The sequence below is a fragment of the Pocillopora verrucosa genome, chromosome 1 (genome assembly GCF_036669915.1).
Source record: "Pocillopora verrucosa isolate sample1 chromosome 1, ASM3666991v2, whole genome shotgun sequence".
Classification (NCBI taxonomy): Eukaryota; Metazoa; Cnidaria; class Anthozoa; order Scleractinia; family Pocilloporidae; genus Pocillopora; species Pocillopora verrucosa.
Window position 1 is genome coordinate 15,149,786 of NC_089312.1, and position 17,465 is coordinate 15,167,250.

The 17,465-nt window shown below is 37.2% G+C and overlaps 1 protein-coding gene across 1 annotated transcript; it reads right to left on the minus strand.

Annotated features, from left to right (window-relative positions):
* Positions 1-4,613: 4,613 nt before the first annotated feature.
* LOC131781699 (HEAT repeat-containing protein 4) lies at positions 4,614-17,292 on the minus strand. The gene is made up of 13 exons (XM_059098414.2): positions 17,153-17,292; positions 13,523-14,748; positions 12,840-12,951; positions 12,171-12,341; positions 11,448-11,608; positions 10,832-11,023; positions 10,322-10,426; positions 9,456-9,554; positions 8,594-8,665; positions 8,096-8,191; positions 7,440-7,542; positions 6,140-6,329; positions 4,614-5,658 (listed from the first exon to the last, which is right to left on the minus strand). Exons 1-13 carry the CDS (start codon positions 17,199-17,201, stop codon positions 4,830-4,832), a joined length of 3,405 nt encoding a protein of 1,134 aa, XP_058954397.2. The 5' UTR covers positions 17,202-17,292; the 3' UTR covers positions 4,614-4,829.
* Positions 17,293-17,465: the final 173 nt, after the last annotated feature.

Sequence of the window (17,465 nt, forward strand, 5' to 3'; positions counted from 1 at the left end):
TAAAAGTGCCCGAGATACTAACTTAACAATCTAATAAAAGGAATCATTAAAGTGCGAGAGATACTAACGTATCAATCAAAAAAAGAGAATCCTAAAAGTGCGCGAGATACTAACGTATCAATCAATAAAAGAGAATCCTAAACGTACGCCAGATACTAACGTTCAATCAGTAAAAGAGAATCCTAAAAGTGCACGAGATACTAACGTATCAATCAATAAAAGAGAATCCTAAAAGTGCACGAGATACTAACGTATCAATCAATAAAAGAGAATCCTAAAAGTGCGCGAGATACTAACGTATCAATCAATAAAAGAGAATCCTAAAAGTGCGCGAGACACTAACGTATCAATCAATAAAAGAGAATCCTTAAAGTGCGGGAGATACTAACGTATCAATCAATAAAAGAGAATCCTAATCGTGCGCGAGATACTAACGTATCAATCAATAAAAGAGAATCCTAAAAGTGCACGAGATACTAACGTATCAATCAATAAAAGAGAATCCTAAAAGTGCACGAGATACTAACGTATCAATCAATAAAAGAGAATCCTAAAAGTGCGCGAGAAACTAACGTATCAATCAATAAAAGAGAAACCTAAAAGTGCACGAGATAGTAACGTATCAATCAATAAAAGAGAATCCTAAAAGTGCGTGAGATACTAACGTATCAATCAAAAAAAGAGAATCCTAAAAGTGCGCGAGATACTAACGTATCAATCAATAAAAGGGAATCCTAAAAGTGCACGAGATACTAGCGTATCAATCAAAAAAAGAGAATCCTAAAATCCTAATATCCTAAAAAGTGCGCAAGATACTAACGTATCAATCAACAAAAGAGAATCCTAAAAGTGCACGAGATACTAACGTATCAATCAATAAAAGAGAATCCTAAACGTGCGCGAGATACTAACGTATCAATCAGTAAAAGAGAATCCTAAAAGTGTGCGAGATACTAACGTATCAATCAATAAAAGAGAATCCTAAAAGTGCACGAGATACTAACGTATCAATCAATAAAAGAGAATCCTAAAAGTGCACGAGATACTAACGTATCAATCAATAAAAGAGAATCCTAAAAGTGCCCGAGATACTAACTTAACAATCTAATAAAAGGAATCCTTAAAGTGCGCGAGATACTAACGTATCAATCAAAAAAAGAGAATCCTAAAAGTACGCGAGATACTAACGTATCAATCAATAAAAGAGAATCCTAAAAGTGTGCGAGATACTAACGTATCAATCAATAAAAGAGAATCCTAAAAGTGCACGAGATACTAACGTATCAATCAATAAAAGAGAATCCTAAAAGTGCGCGAGACACTAACGTATCAATCAATAAAAGAGAATCCTAAAAGTGCGCGAGATACTAACGTATCAATCAATAAAAGAGAATCCTAAAAGTGCGCGAGATACTAACGTATCAATCAATAAAAGAGAATCCTAAAAGTGCGCGAGACACTAACGTATCAATCAAGAAAAGAGAATCCTAAAAGTGCACGAGATACTAACATATCAATCAATAAAAGACAATCCTAATAGTGCGCGAGACACTAACGTATCAATCAATAAAAGAGAATCCTAAAAGTGCGCGAGATAGTAACGTATCAATCAATAAAAGAGAATCCTAAAAGTGCGCGAGATACTAACGTATCAATCAATAAAAGAGAATCCTAAAAGTGCGCGAGATACTAACGTATCAATCAATAAAAGAGAATCCTAAAAGTGCGCGAGACACTAACGTATCAATCAATAAAAGAGAATCCTTAAAGTGCGGGAGATACTAACGTATCAATCAATAAAAGAGAATCCTAAAAGTGTGCGAGATACTAACGTATCAATCAATAAAAGAGAATCCTAAAAGTGCACGAGATACTAACGTATCAATCAATAAAAGGGATTCCTAAAAGTGCATAAGATACTAACGTATTAATCAATAAAAGAGAATCCTAAAACCGTGCGAGATATTAACGCTAAGTGTCCAACTACAGGTGTCCGATTACAGCCAACTGTCCAATTACACTTTCCGATTACAGCTGTTCAGAATGATTTGTGAAAAACAAAGCAGCTAATGCACCTATCATATTTGAGGAAACTGTAATGGTTATGGTTAAGAGTTAACAGTATTAGCTAAATTTTAAAAAAACCTTCAAGGCTTCAATAATAGTTAATCTTTTCTTACTTACCTCTTGCAAACATGACAATGTTATCCTCCTGCTGCTTTGTATATCTGTCATACTTGACAATTCTGTCGCAATCTGATCCCAGCCATTTTTAACGACAAATGCCTTGGAAAAGAAGAGAAATACTTACATTAACAAATGTAACATTAACAAATTATGACAATAAATATTTCGTGAATATCCTCAGTGTTTGATAGAATCTATACTACAAACATCCATGCGGAAATATTTCACAGGTAAAAACTTCTGCCATAGATTCTGACACAGATGTGTAAACGTTGGTCTAATCACCATTCTTTCAGAAAAAAATTCGCAAAATCTTGGAGGTTATGTGATTATGAAGGGTAAATTTGCCTAAAAACCTTGCTCGATTTTCAAAATTTAACCGGAAAAGTTTATTTTACCATTGGGTGTGTTATCCATAACAATCAAACTTACACTCGATCAAACAATTCGTTTCTTCTCTAACAACCCTTGGCCAAAAGCTACAACGTATTAAAATACCGCCATATTATTCAAATTAGCCTAACATGCGGTAGCCATATTTTATTTATAGTCAGTAAGACAGACCAGAAGTTCCACGAAGAATATCAGTTTTACAATCATTTGAAGGTATAATTCAAACATATCACAGAATGGAAAGAGAATCAGTCGTTAAATACCTGTTGAGAAGGGCCATAACGAGTATATTTGTCCAGTTCGTGGACGTTGAAAACCCACATGTTCTTGGCGAGGAAAGCGACGTTACGTTAAACCAGAGCAAAGCAAAACCACATCTTGTCCACCAGGGTACCATGGAATAACCTTTAAGAACATATGAGTGATACACATCATCGCCATTGTTTATTTGGCGATGTTTCGATCGACATACAACTAACTGCTATTAAACGACATTCGGCCATCTTCTCTTTCAAATGTCATTTCAACCCCTCGTGATGTGATAGGAAAATTAAGAATAAATTAATATTAATGATATTTCTGAAATTCAAATGAAGAAAAGCTCCTAGAATGAAAAGGGTGATTCTTTTTAATTAGCCATGAGTTAGAAAATTCCTTAATTTGAGACAAATTATTGGACCATTTTTTGATATGATGACTCGGATTTACCAACTGAGTTGATAATGAAAATTTGCCAACATGAATGGTTCTAAAGCCGAGGTTTCTAGCGTTAACCCTCGCTCTAACGAAGGACTAACGAGAAGTACCCATGCGGCCTTTTTTTGAGTCGCGTCCAACTATCAATTAAGCGCCGCCCACGGGTAAGCGCCGCACTTAAAACGCCAGAAATAAAACAAGCGCCGCGGCGCTTATTCGAGTAAATGCTGTAGGTTCTGCACCTTAATCAGGTACACAGACACAACAGGCCTTCTTTTCCAATTTTACCAGATTTACAGAAAGTATAAGGATTAATTTCAGTACACTAGAACGCGGTTCGGTGGCCAAATTTTTCCTTCAAATAGTCGTAATTACTCAGTGACAACCTTGGTTTGCTTCTTTTTTATGACACTCAAAAGAAAATTCCTTTATTACATTTGAAGACCAGCTGCCACTTTCAACGATAGAGTTTTTTTACTCTAGCTCACAACTTCTAGTTCGATGTTTTTTCTTTCCTTTTTTCCCTAAACAAGGACTGTAGTTACCCTTGCCAATCAACAGCCTTGGTACTGCCTTTCTCACAGGCCAAGACGAACGGATGATATTCAAACAGATTTGCGTGCAATCAGATCAATTGTCGTGTGCTGAACGAGGGTGTGGGAATTTCCACTGTTCGAATATTTTAGCAAAATTTGCGTAATATGTGAGAATAAATTGTCCTTGCACGAAATTAGTTTACGCTGAGTTTCTACATAGCCACTTCGAGGACACCTCGATATCATACCCAGGTTTCCCCCTCCCTATACAATGATAAACCATCAAAGAAAACAAAGCCCAATATTAACCTAGGAGAGCTGGGGTCAACACTAACCCTTAAATCCCATGACTGACAAAGACAGAATTTCTCCTTACAATGTCAACACAATATTAAGCAGGTAGGTCACGACAATGAAGAAAAATGAATTAGGGGGATTATTTATTGATCCAATACCAAATTCTCAGAACTAACACCTCATGAGTTGCATGGTAGACAGCGGGGAGGATAACAAATGAAATCTTGAAAGTGAAAGGGTTAAGGCTTGGATATAAAATTGAAATCTTATTTCAGAACTATGATTTTGCAGAGGATTACGTCACAAAGGTTTTGCGGTACTGTATCCAATAAAACATTGGCGGGTTTGGCTTCCAGAAATGCATAAAAAGAGGACAGCAAAGATTTTGACCCTAAAGACTGACTAACATCTCAGGAAATATATAAAGAACAGTATGGAGAATTTGCATATTGATGACAGGGTCTAATTGGCTAACCAATTCATAACACTCAGCATCGCTTTATAATGTTATAATAAATCATTCATCATTCTATTTACATCAATCTGTTATAACATATACATTAACATGAACAATCGGTTGACGTAAAAAAATAGTATTCTTTGCACTAGAGAATCTGGGGATCACCAGCGTGGAACACTGCAAGTTTAAACAAGATAAGAAACTGTCATTACAAAACTTAATTCAATCGTCGTTATATCGTTAGTCCATGAGGTCAGAATTCAGCCCCGGGACGGTACAGGACCTGTATTAGATTCTATGCCTCCTTCAGATCGGTACTCATTTGACGAAGTAACGTTATGTTCACTGATTTCGTCGGCAAGGTTAAGAAGTTCGGGATCGTCCTTATTTGATTCGAGCTCAAAAAATGTGTCGCCATCTTGGTCGCCATTTCCATCCTGGAGAGCCGAAGGCAAAGCACTTTCAACTCCTCGATCATCCGAAAATTCGACCTTCGACGGTGAAGTGACACTAGCGATGGTAGCACCTCCGTCGACCGATTGAATCCCCTTCTCGATTTGAAAATCTCTCTCGTTTTTTATATCAGTGTCTTCCTCTCGCACTTCATCCTGGTCTGTCTCGCTTCCAGACTCCCCTTCGTCCAGAGAACTCTCGGACAACTCGTCCCATGTCTCCAAGTTCATGTCCACGCTGTTCTCAGATGATGTACTGTTTAAATCCAACGGCAAAAATGAGCGCCTCATGACTAGATCACCAGGGGTTGGTGCTCGGGACATTCTCTCTCGCGCTTGATAACCAGCTAGTATTGGATCCCATCCTCGCGAGGAATCGCTGGTCGCCCGTGACACCGCTCGTGAACCTTGTTTCGTGGCGCGTGACGCTACACGCGTGGGAAGTCCTTCTACATTGTCAGTGGTGAACAAACGTTTGTAGTCGCTAGTGTATTCAGCTGAGTGATCTTCGTGTAAAATGTGCGCGACAATGGCGTCTTTGCGACATAATCGCCTGACCTCTTTTCTGATAGCTTCCACCATTTCTAGGTCTCCAGTTGGTTCCACACCCAATGATTCCAATGTGATGATCGCCTCTCTGAAAATAAGGAAGATAACAGGAATTTTTAAAATCTGAATGCCTGAGATTTTCTCTGAGTATAAGAGTCAGAATTTCTCTAGTAGCACTCATCCAGATATTAGCAGTCTTAAAACGAGTTTGCTTTACAGGGACAAATACACATACAAATAAAATAAAACAAACAAATAAAACTGTTGCAAATCGTAACGCAAAAAGGTTTTCATTTGATAAGGAGTGCCATCTACCAGCTTTGCCGCTCAAAAACATTTTATGAACAAAGAAACTGAATCTTCAAGCAGAGTCTCTCAAAATCAGAGCAAATCCAAGCAGTAAGCATCAAGATAAGATGTAATTCCCTATTTTTATCTTATGTGCAGCATTTCCATAGAGTGTTTTCAAGATATAGCTGCAGTAAAAACACTTCCGTTTGGCGGTTACTACAAGTGACTGTCATGGTTTAACATTTATAATCCAGCGCAGATCACAAACACTTTCTCACCTCTTTACAATTTCTTCGGTCTCAACAACAAGGCGATCTTGAAGGACGTTAAGCAACCGCTCATCTCTCAAGCCCAGCACTGCTACAGCGTTACAGGCCTCGGCGCGTACAGCGGGAACCTTCTCATAACGAATGGCCCACAACAGAACCTCGATAAGCTTTTCATCGACCACTCCAATAGACCCCAAGGCTAAGTAAGACAAAAGGGATCAATATCAGTATCTGGGCAACTACCCACTATCCCTCCCCTAACTCAACAACAGTCAATGGACAACAAGTTAAGGTTAATGTTGGGTTAGGGGAGGGGTAGGTGGGCAGTTGCCCAGATACTGATATTGATCCGACCAAAAAAGGGCAAGGGCAAGACTGTGAGTTCGGACTGTCTCAAGCCCTCTAAGACACACATAAGCCTACCTTCACTTCAACCAATTGACCCCTAAGAGTGACTAACATCTAATTTCTCCCTACATTACGCCCCTGATTCATACATTAAGGTCACGAGAATGAAAGAAATAATCGCTAACTAAAGAAGCTTTTGATTGTTGAACAAATTCTCCTTGTCAGCACCTTAGGAAATGCATAGAGAACAGCATAGAGAATGTGCATACTGACGTTAGGATGTCTAAGGTTCACACAATGAAATTAAGAGCTCATTGTCAGAGGCGTTTACACCTGGAATTTATGTTGCCTTGCCGTGTCAAAATAAAATATTACTTATAAAAAAATTCTCTCGTATTCACTGATAAATTCAAACAAAAATAACCATTGACAAAAAGAAATAACGAGGACTGAAGTTTGAAAAGAATGGATCTCATTATATGTACTGAAAATAAAGAGGATGCAACGACCGATTCTAACTGACCCTTCACTCCCAAGATCTAATGGGTAATTCTCCTTGCTGTTTGCCATACAATTCATACGATGTTTATTTGGAGAATTCGTTATTGGATCAAGTAATAATCCCCTAATTGATACTTTTCTTTTTCCTCATCGCCTGTCCGCTTAATATGGTATTGATATTGTAAGGAGTAAGTGTTTGAATCACCAATGATCTATACTCTTTAGGAACCTGCTGAGCAAAAGGCAAAAACATCTCGCCAAGCAATAGGATACGAGAGTTTGTGAACCACTTTACACTCTTGCTGGAAGTTCTTAACTTCGAGATCTTGGATAAAAGGGCAGATAACGCTATCCAACGGATACGGAAGTGTTAACAAAACGTACTGCGCTATTCCAGATAGCGACTTAAGTAGTGGATAGCGTTATTCAGCCTTCGAACAACTGGGGTCTGATTTCTCACCTTTTATTGTATGTGCTTTGACTTTCCAGCTGTTGTCGTCACTCGCCAAACGAAGCAGTGAACTTAGTACACCCTTATCTGTGATATTCAGCTTACCGGCGGCCTGAAGAGCAAAAGATCCAATGACACATACAACTTTACAGTCACATAGCAAGTTCACTACGAAACTTGAGTACCAGGAGAATATTAAGAGATCTACTACAGGTGTACATGCACAATGAAAGTTAGGGCGTTCTTGCTCAGGATAATCGAAACCGAGTTACATCGTAATAAACTCAAACAAATCAAGGAACCAAGAAGGATAACATGTGACTATTAATTTTAACGTGAACACTACACTCTCATTCTTTCTACTAGTATTGTGCCCATCAAGTCAAATGAAACAAAACTGGCCTCACTAGGTATTCCCTTAAAAACCTGTAGCTGGAGAAAAAACTGGATTTTCATCAGTAGCAAATCCACGAGATGGCTTGTCTTCCACAGCTGCTCATATTAAATTTTCACTGCAAGTCATCTCCATAAATCTGACTCTACAAATAGGGTTTTTTTTTTCATAAAGCTGACACGTTAAAGAAAACAACCTAGAACACTTGCAGAGAGATAAAGTACCCTACAGCCTCAATTAGGGAAATTTAAGTCTCTCACGTATCACATACCATAGCAGCTTCGATTCTAACAGATACATATTCACTCTTAAAGCACTCCTGTAAGGCTGGCAAAAGACGGGCCGTCATTATGCCGAGGTTTGACAACTGCGAGAGAAATAACACAACATGTAATGGAACACGCAAATAAAGCCTTTTTCAATCGTGAGAAGTGAAACAAAAACCAAAGTACAGGGTGTACACAACTGTCAGAATATAGAGAAGTATCTGAAGAAGCTTATGAAAACTAAAAGTAAGCAAATGTGACACGCAAATGAGCAAGTCGCGATTGGTTTTCGAGCAATTTTCAATTGAGCGTTGAAAGTAGTCTAGGATTGCTTTTGATTTGCCCTTAACACTAATACCAGTAACAATTAGAGTCAAAGTGAAATAAATTTACCAGGTGAAAGATAAATTTTGCTTGGAATTACACAGATTAATTCGATTAAATGCCGCTGTTATCAACAATCCAAACACCCCTACTAAAACGATATGAAGGCAAATTGCTACCTTTTTCAAAGCGTCCACTTTAACCCGCTCATTTCCGGTGAGTATTCTTTCACGCAGTGCATCATGGACAAGCTGTTGTGCGAAAAGGAAAACAGTTACAGATTTTATCAGCCCCAAATGAAAAATAACATTCTGAGTCGTGCCTCCAACGAAACGCAGTGGAAACCAACTTTCCAGCACAGTTAACGAGAGAACTATCTCAGACGATAATTCAAAGCCCATTCTTGTTCAAAGCAACTTATGTTTCGACATCATGGGCTCAAAGATATGGGAAAAATACTCTTTGCCTGCATTACAAAATAAATCAGAAAATTAGAAACAGTTAGTTTCAAACACACATTCCCTCATGGAAATCTCAAACTGGGTCTAGTGTCTGTTCGACATTGCCTCTCGTGAGTTGATTTCAGATACTGCAGGTCTTGGAAGTATCATAAGGTGATCTCTCTCAATCATACAGCGTTGGCATTTTAGAGGGACAACGGATAAGTATACCCACAAGAAGATTCAGGGCCATCGTAGAATAAAACAATCAATGTCTTGACAAATTATCACGTGATATTCTTGGGATCTCCTGAGAAATCGTCTCATTAGGAACGCGCTTGGCGAAATGATATCTTGAATGACGTCTTTTTACCAACAGTCCATTTACACGTACATGTACTCTTTAAAACAAATCGATTACGGACACAATGGAAAGTGTTGCGATTACAGAGAACTTTTTTCGTGCCCATGAACTACGCTAAGACTGTTTTGGAAAACTAAAGTTAGCGGGGTATGCGCTTGGCTGGATTTCTGTCCTCGTCCTATGTTTCAAATCGCTCGGCCACCTCCAAACATCATGCAAAGCTTACATTACGTGTACCTTGCCATTTCCAGTTCTCCCGAGAGCCTGTGCAGCGGCTGAGCGAACATCTTTGTTCCAGTCATTCCACATCAGATAAGACAGCTTCTGAGTCATATCCTACCAACGAAATTACAGTAGCAATGATTTTATGTTCCGTTTAACAAAGGAAATTAATCTGAATGACACCCTGAACAGGCAGCTACTAATTACAGGGTGTCTTTATGGTACATTTTGCTTTATTCATGCCGCGGTTAATTTTGTAGGAGCAGGAAATGTCCGAATATCATCCGTTTTCCTACAAATTAAGCTCAAGACAAACATCAAGTAAGCATACCAAGGAACGTAATGCCCAAAATACAACTTCTCGAAAATGGGGCTAAAATTTACAGACTTCTAGTAATAGACTATAACAACTTTCTCCTTGAGTTTGCAGATTCCTGATGGCATCTACAGTACCGCTCAGATATACGTTAACCGAAAAACGCACATAAACGCACAACATATATTAATTATATGCATGTGCATTAGCCGTGAATGTTTCCTAGAGAGCTACTCATCAAAAGCACATGTACTTGAGACGTTTTACGGTGCAACTCAGAAAAACGTGAACACTTTGCTTTGATTTTGACAGACCATTTGTGTATCTACTAAATACTATAAAGGTCATGAAACGCAAGCGAACCTGAACCACAAACAAATTACCCTTGGCGTTCGCGTTCTCCTGTTTGCGTGATTAGCGCTTCCCTAGAAACAAAATCACAATCCCAAAAATATTTGTGGTGTTCATAGTTTCTGAGTTTTCCACTAACATCAGAAATTTTAAATCTATAAACCGCTATAAGAAACCATAAGTTTGTAGATCAATTAATTTAAGCACAGCAAACCTTATTAACTCCTCCCTTTAGTTTCGGAATGACAGCACAAGCTGTTACACGGTCTTTCCAGCTATTGCTGTTTAGCAATTCTGCAATTAATGACTGAACAACATCCTTCAAAAAGGAAAGAAAAAAAAAGATCTACATGTTATTTACTTCAAGGGTTGTTCGAAGAACAAAGCAATATGTATCCAGTTTATAGTTTTTATCAAATAAAATGGTTAAGTTACAATTTCTCTTTCACGTATACACGAGTTAATATATGAGTAGTCACAGGACCCACAGTTTAGTCTAATACACGTACTATACGCGTTTTACTCGGAAGTTTTAGATCGCTTATCTTTAAGCTGAATAGCACATACAGTACTCTTTTCAGCTCTACCAGATTTATTATTAAAATAGGTACTCCTTCTTCATAACATTTTAATGACTTACGTACAGAAAACACAAAATTTATCCAACAGAATTTGAAGTTTCATAACTAAACGTCTTTACACCAATTATACTCTGAAAACTCACCGACTGCTGACTCAGCTTTGCTAACAAAGTTCCTGCCTTTTCTGTTCTCACAGCGTTATCAGCATGCAGGTGATTTACAAGCTCAACGATGATTTTATCTGTGATTACTCCACTCAGCGCTAAGCACTGTGTCGCTGCCCACTTTTCAGGGGGGCCTCCGTGCTCCATGGCCCATAAAAGAATGGATTTAGCCTGATAAGTGATTTATAAGATTTCAATGAATAACAAAATTATCCTCATACAAATGTAGGTAAATTGACAACAACCACAGGGTTCTTATATTAAATTATCAGACACTATCAACAGCAGACGTTTTAATCACGCCATAACATTGACTGCACAGTACCGATGTGGTGCGGGTAATCTGCCGGGCAGCTGGTGCAGGTAAAAAAGCTGTACCCTCTAAAGTGAAATAGAGAATACTACACCGCTGCGCATGGAAAAAATTTTTATCCTATGGGTGCATGTATCTCTCAAGAGTGAGCAATGTTTGTAGTTATAATGACACCATCTTCTATCTTGTCAACTCAAGAATTACATGTATTATTTAATCAAGATCTGATGCCTCTCCAACCCAAGGGTAATCATTCATTGTTTAAGGGTAAAAGGTATTTACCTTGTCACTGGGTCTGTTCAGTGAATACAGTGTAATAGAAGCAGCAACCTTGACTTGCGAGTTTCTGTCGTCTAACAGCTTTGTGATAGTCTCTATGAGTTCAGGTTCCAACACTGCTTCCAACGGTGGGCTTGGTGTCTTTGACTTGTCCAGAACAATCCCTACACAATAAAAAAGAGAAAATATATCAATGAAATAAACATTATTTTAAATCATTCCTAAGATTCTCCTTCCCAATTTGTAGTATGTGTTATTTTGCACAAGTCTAAATGTTGCAACCTTTCTGCATTTATGTAATTGATAAAAAACTTTGAAAGAACTTAGTTGGCACTTACACCCTGGTACACGCAATTACAAACCTTGTTTCATTTTTTTAGTTCAAACTGGTTGGTTGGTTCAAGTGGGTTAATCCAAATTTTTAAAATTTTAATGACGTTATATGTTTTTTCGCACTTACGAAAAAAAGTGGACTTGGGATTTTAGTTGAACTGGACTTGTATGTTTCCTTTGGCATTTAAAAGTGGTTTTCTAATTGATTTTACAGATTTTGAGGGCTATCAAAACCATCAGAACACTAAAAAAAATATAATATTCTTAGATTTTTGTACTTGGTAAAGGTGTAGCAGTAGATGCTGGTTATTAACAGCATCCCTGTGAGACAACACATCCAAAATTTCCACACAGGGGTTGGGACAGCTACACATACATGTAAGGTATGCTTACCTAGATGGTGCTTGTCCTTTTTGATCTGTCGCAGTTCAGCGGCCTTACTGCATGCCGACACTGCTGCCAGTCTAACATGGTCATTGATGTCATTCATAGCCTTGATAAGCTCATCTGTCCCACATTTTTGCCAACGACGTTCTAGAAACCACTTGGATCTCCACTCCTCCACTGGAAAAGAAAAAAAAACAACATACATGTATAAGGACAAAAGTATTAATTTTTTTTTTTATTAAATTGTCACTACGGATTTTGCATCTCTAGTGTTCTGATTGGTTCTCAGTTATCAGCTCATATTTCAGATTTTGATGACACATCCTCTGAAGATCAATGTTGAAGATGTACAATTAATAACATTAAAAAATCAGGTTAAATGTAGATCATATGGTTAGATTTAGAGAAACAATTTGCTATTAAAAATGCTCTTTTCTGACCTACATAAAACATGCACACTTCCGCATACTTTTTGGAGAACCCAATCACCTTGATTGTGCATGCATCATCAACCATGCAATTTCTGGAGATCTTAAAATGATACAACCCAGAAACTACATTTGCACACTGCAGGCAACACTCTATATCCTTACTTTGAAACTTAATCTGTAGAATCAAAACTACATGTAATTGTTATATGCTTCAACAAATTTAAAAACAACTTCTGTTTCTTACCAATCTTGACCACATTTGAGTCATCGCGTATCTTTTTCTTTTCCCTGTAAGCATTACTCAAGGCTTTTACATCAACATTGGAGTCTTTCATGACAGGCACATAATTATCATCCTAAAGAATATACAAAAATTTGAAGCAGAATATTTGAGTTTTCATTGGGTTAAATTTATACCCAAACAAAAATTAATGGCTATATCTTTCAGATTAAAATAACTCCAGAAGAATGAAAATATTATAATTTTACCCTTTCTCCCACAAGTGACCAAGACAGAATTTCTCCTTACTATATATCAATACAATATCAAACAGACAGTGTTGAGAATAAAGAAAAATAATAATTAGGGGATTATTAGTTGATCCAAAACAAAATCCTCCAAAACTAACATCAAAAGAATTATATGGCAGACTGAGTAAGGATAATTACTAAATGATATCTTGGGTGAAAGCATCGACAAAATAAAATATTGAGACATTGACTCACTAACATCAACAGGAGAGCAGTTAATAATTTATGTGGCCTGTTTTCTCGGTTTAAAACTTTTCACACCAGTTTGACTTTTCTGTTCCTTTGTGTCAGATTATTAGATAAGATGAACACAAGACAATGGATTACATGTATATAAGCAAACTGATTAAAAAAATTCTAAACTTAGAAGACATTTGAACCACAACAGTCATATACCTGTACAACTACTGGTAGTTCCTGCCATCGTTGTAACCCTTTCACCAACTTTTTGGGTTTCTGTTGTGATCTCACTTTTTTCTTTCCAGATGTTCTCTCACTGGAATACCAAACCTTGGATTCCTTGGGATAATTCTCCTGCAATTGCTTCTTGAATTTGAGTTTCTCATTGGTATCAAGCACAATATAACTGGATTCTGAAGGTTTTTTGGAAGGAACAGGTTGTGCACCACCAAGCAATTCCTGCTGAAATATGTTCTCACTTTGGAGTTTCTTGCTCCCTACAGAAGAAGGAAGAGTGAAAGAAGGAGTGTAATGAATTTCTAGGGCTTGCTGTGACTTTTTTGCTTTTGGCTCTTTCTTTGCTGAGGTCTGTGTTCTCTCGTCTGCATCTGGTGCCAGGGAATTGTCTGATGCTACATGTAGCTCGTCTTCTTTTTCCTTGATCCTTTTTGCAAAAAAGCTTCTAAGTCTATCCTTGTCATTCCCTGATGACTGTTCATTTATAATCCACTGAGCTGTTGATTTGCTCAAGCAAGCCAGGACAAATTCATCCCATTCATGCTTTGATGGTTGTTTTGATGCTAATTTATCTGTAGACGATAGTGATCCTTTCACATTAGATGTTGCTGAAATGAGCTTTCCTTTATCTGTAACACATGACGCTGGTGTTGTTTTTGATCGTCTCAAGGGTTTAAGTTTCCTGGGTCCCTTCAAGTGGCACAAAGCATGCTTTCTTACAGCACCGCGTGGGTCATGGCGTCCAACAACTCCAACAATGTTTCCTTTAGCATGGCTTAACCCTCCAGTTCTGAATAAAACATTCAACTCATCCTCCCTATAAGGTAATGTATGGGGTGCACGATCATGTAACACATCTTCATTAAAGGCTAGCCCTGAGCTAATTTTCTTCAAATAGGATTTGCTTATGTCCTTGCTACTTTTGTCAGTAACAGGGTGAAACTGAGAAAACACATCTGCAAGTTTTGTTTGAGGCTGTCCCTTAGTTGATACCTTGGGCTGCTGAGGGATTGAGAGCTGTGGTGCTAGTGGAGCTGAAGAGCTATAAGCTAGTCTTGAAGGATATTCTTCAGAAAATGGAGGTGTGCTAATTCTGCTAACATTGAGTCCAGTTTCATCTCTTCCTACATAAGGAATCTGAACCCCTGATGCCACAGCAAAGAATTCTGCTCCATGTGCTTTGGTTGGGGACACACTGCCTGCAACTGAAAGAAAAAATTCTTATTTTAACCCTTTGATTCCTAAGATAGACTAGCATCTAATTTCTCCTTACAATATCATCCCTGAATCAAACATTAAGGACACAAGAATAAAGGAAATGATCAATCAACTTTATGAGACTCTCAATAATGTTAAACAAATAGAAAACAGTTTGGAGAATAATTATGCATACTGTCGTTAGTGTGTTAAGGGTAAATGCACTATGCTCAAAAGCTGTACTGAGCAAAACCTGGTTGTCTAGCATCATTTTATAATAGTATTAGGACTGAGTTATGTCTAATTCAATCTGCCATTATTTTAATAATTAGTATAATCAGTTGACCCTCGTGTTTGAGTCAGTGATTTGTTTAACATGAGTATGATTGAAGACAGAATTAAAAAGCACTTAAGGTCTTGTTAACTCTAATTCAAAACTATAACAAATTAGAGAAACTATAAATATCCAATATATATATCATGAAAATAAGTTAAAAACATAGGACTTTATTCCTGATGAAAATAAACCCTACATACACTGGTCTAAATACACTGAAGCAGCAAGTACAATACACATACTAATCAAAACTATAACAAAATCCTTAAACATGAATGGTTATCACCTGCCCAATTGGAGCACTAATAAGATGGTGTATGTGTAATTTGTAATTTGTAATTGTATAGTGTAATAGGACAGTTAAAGGGACAATTAACGCCTCATGCCTAGGTAAGAGGACAGAACACACCATGTGCACATGCTGTTCTCTTAAATCTTGCAGAGTTAACAATTTTTTTAATGAAAATGAATAACCGATGTCTAGTTGCTTTCTCAAATTTTGTCATAATTTTGATTAATTGGTGACAGGACTTTGTGTTGTCCAATTCTGTCTATATAATCATACTGTCTCATGATTAACAAATTGGATGACTGCAAAGTGTGAGTCCAATTTTGTTAATCACTCATATGAGTACAGACTGAATTGGACTCCACTTCATCCTAATATCATCATTAATCAAAACTATAACAAAACTCTCAGACATGATTGGTTATCATCAGCCTGATTTGAGCCCTAACAGGACAGTGTCCATGTACAGTGTACTTATGAAGCTTGTAATTGCATGGAAAGTGTTTGCTTTATGTGTGTAAGTCAACAACAAGCATCATTTTCACACTCTGTTGTGACTTTCTTTGTTGAGGAAACTAATGTATTTTTAATAAAGTATGACAAATGGCTAGTTTGTTCCACAACTTTTTTTGTATAGTTTTGATGTATTGGTTTCAGGACTTTGTTTTGTTCCCTTCTGTCTATAATCATAATGGTAATTAAAAAATCACTTGTATGATTAGGTACAGATCAAATTAGACTCCATTCAGTCCTATTACCATTACTTTTGGAGCTACTTTTAGTCAATTATGCCTAAACATTTTGTTACTGTTATTTTGTTTGATTATTATCATATGTCTTTCTTAAACAAGACACTAATCTCATTTCTCATTCAGCTATTTAATGACTCCCCTCTACCCCAGACCATGGTTGCACTTTGTTGACAGTAACTACACAACAATTAATAATATTATGAAGGAAGACTGGTATTCTGTCACAGTGTGGTAAACTGTAAATATGACTCGATACTGCACTACACGCAAATACTGACTTCTCTTACAGATTCATAAGTGTAGCATAGCTATGCTACACTTATGAATTATGGTACGAGATCTTTAGCAGTCAGCCAGTTGACATCGATAGATCAACCAACAACAAAACTGAAACCACAGTTATTAAGCATAATTATCGGTAACCACAAAACACCGGAACGTGGAACGAGCATAAAGGATGTGCTGCTAATTATTAATTTGTAATCGTACAATATGTAAACAGAGTCGCCAGGTATAACAATCTTGTGGTATTTGTACACGTAGTTTCAGATTTAATCTTTTCGGAGTTTAGAGTATTTTGCACTTAGTTTAGTTTCGTTTAATGAGGTTTCATCTTCTAAAAACTGTCTAGCACAGTAGCTTAAGGCAACAGAAGCACGTATGTCGTATCCGTTAACTCGGGTCACAAAGCATACAACATTTGGAGGCTTAAAATTATAAGACTAAGAAATAGCTCCTACATAATGGCAGAAATGATAACTGTCTAAGTTAGTGAAATTCTTATAGTTCGCATTAATGTGAAGAATTTCTCATCCCCTAAAATCAGTCAACACTGCATGTGATAGATTTATCTGTAATTATCTGCAATTGCGGCGAAATTATTTCTAAGATAGTAAACCACAACCTTGAACAACAAAATAGAAAACTCCATGTAATACACAAAAGCTCACAGGTTATACATGTTTTAACGCTTAAAGATACAAGAAAGCTTCTATCATTAAAACAAACCGTATCACTAAACTAAAATTGGGTACCTGTGTTGTAAGGAGTCGAAAAGCCACCGGGTGTTGTGACATTCGCCATTTTGTCCGTTCTCTCTATTCCTTGTTGCTAAGCAACACAACGCATCTATCCTTTTGTACAGCAGATTTTCACGGTTCTAACTCTATTAAGGAATAAGATCTTAAAATAAAGATTTTATTTTCAAAATCAGTTTTCCCACTTACCTGAAAATATCAGTAACAATTTGGAGAAACTGTTAAATCCGGAGAGACACGAACAACAACTCACTTACCGGTATGTCTTATTTATGCCGTCACGCATCAGCATACACGTACATGGAAGACT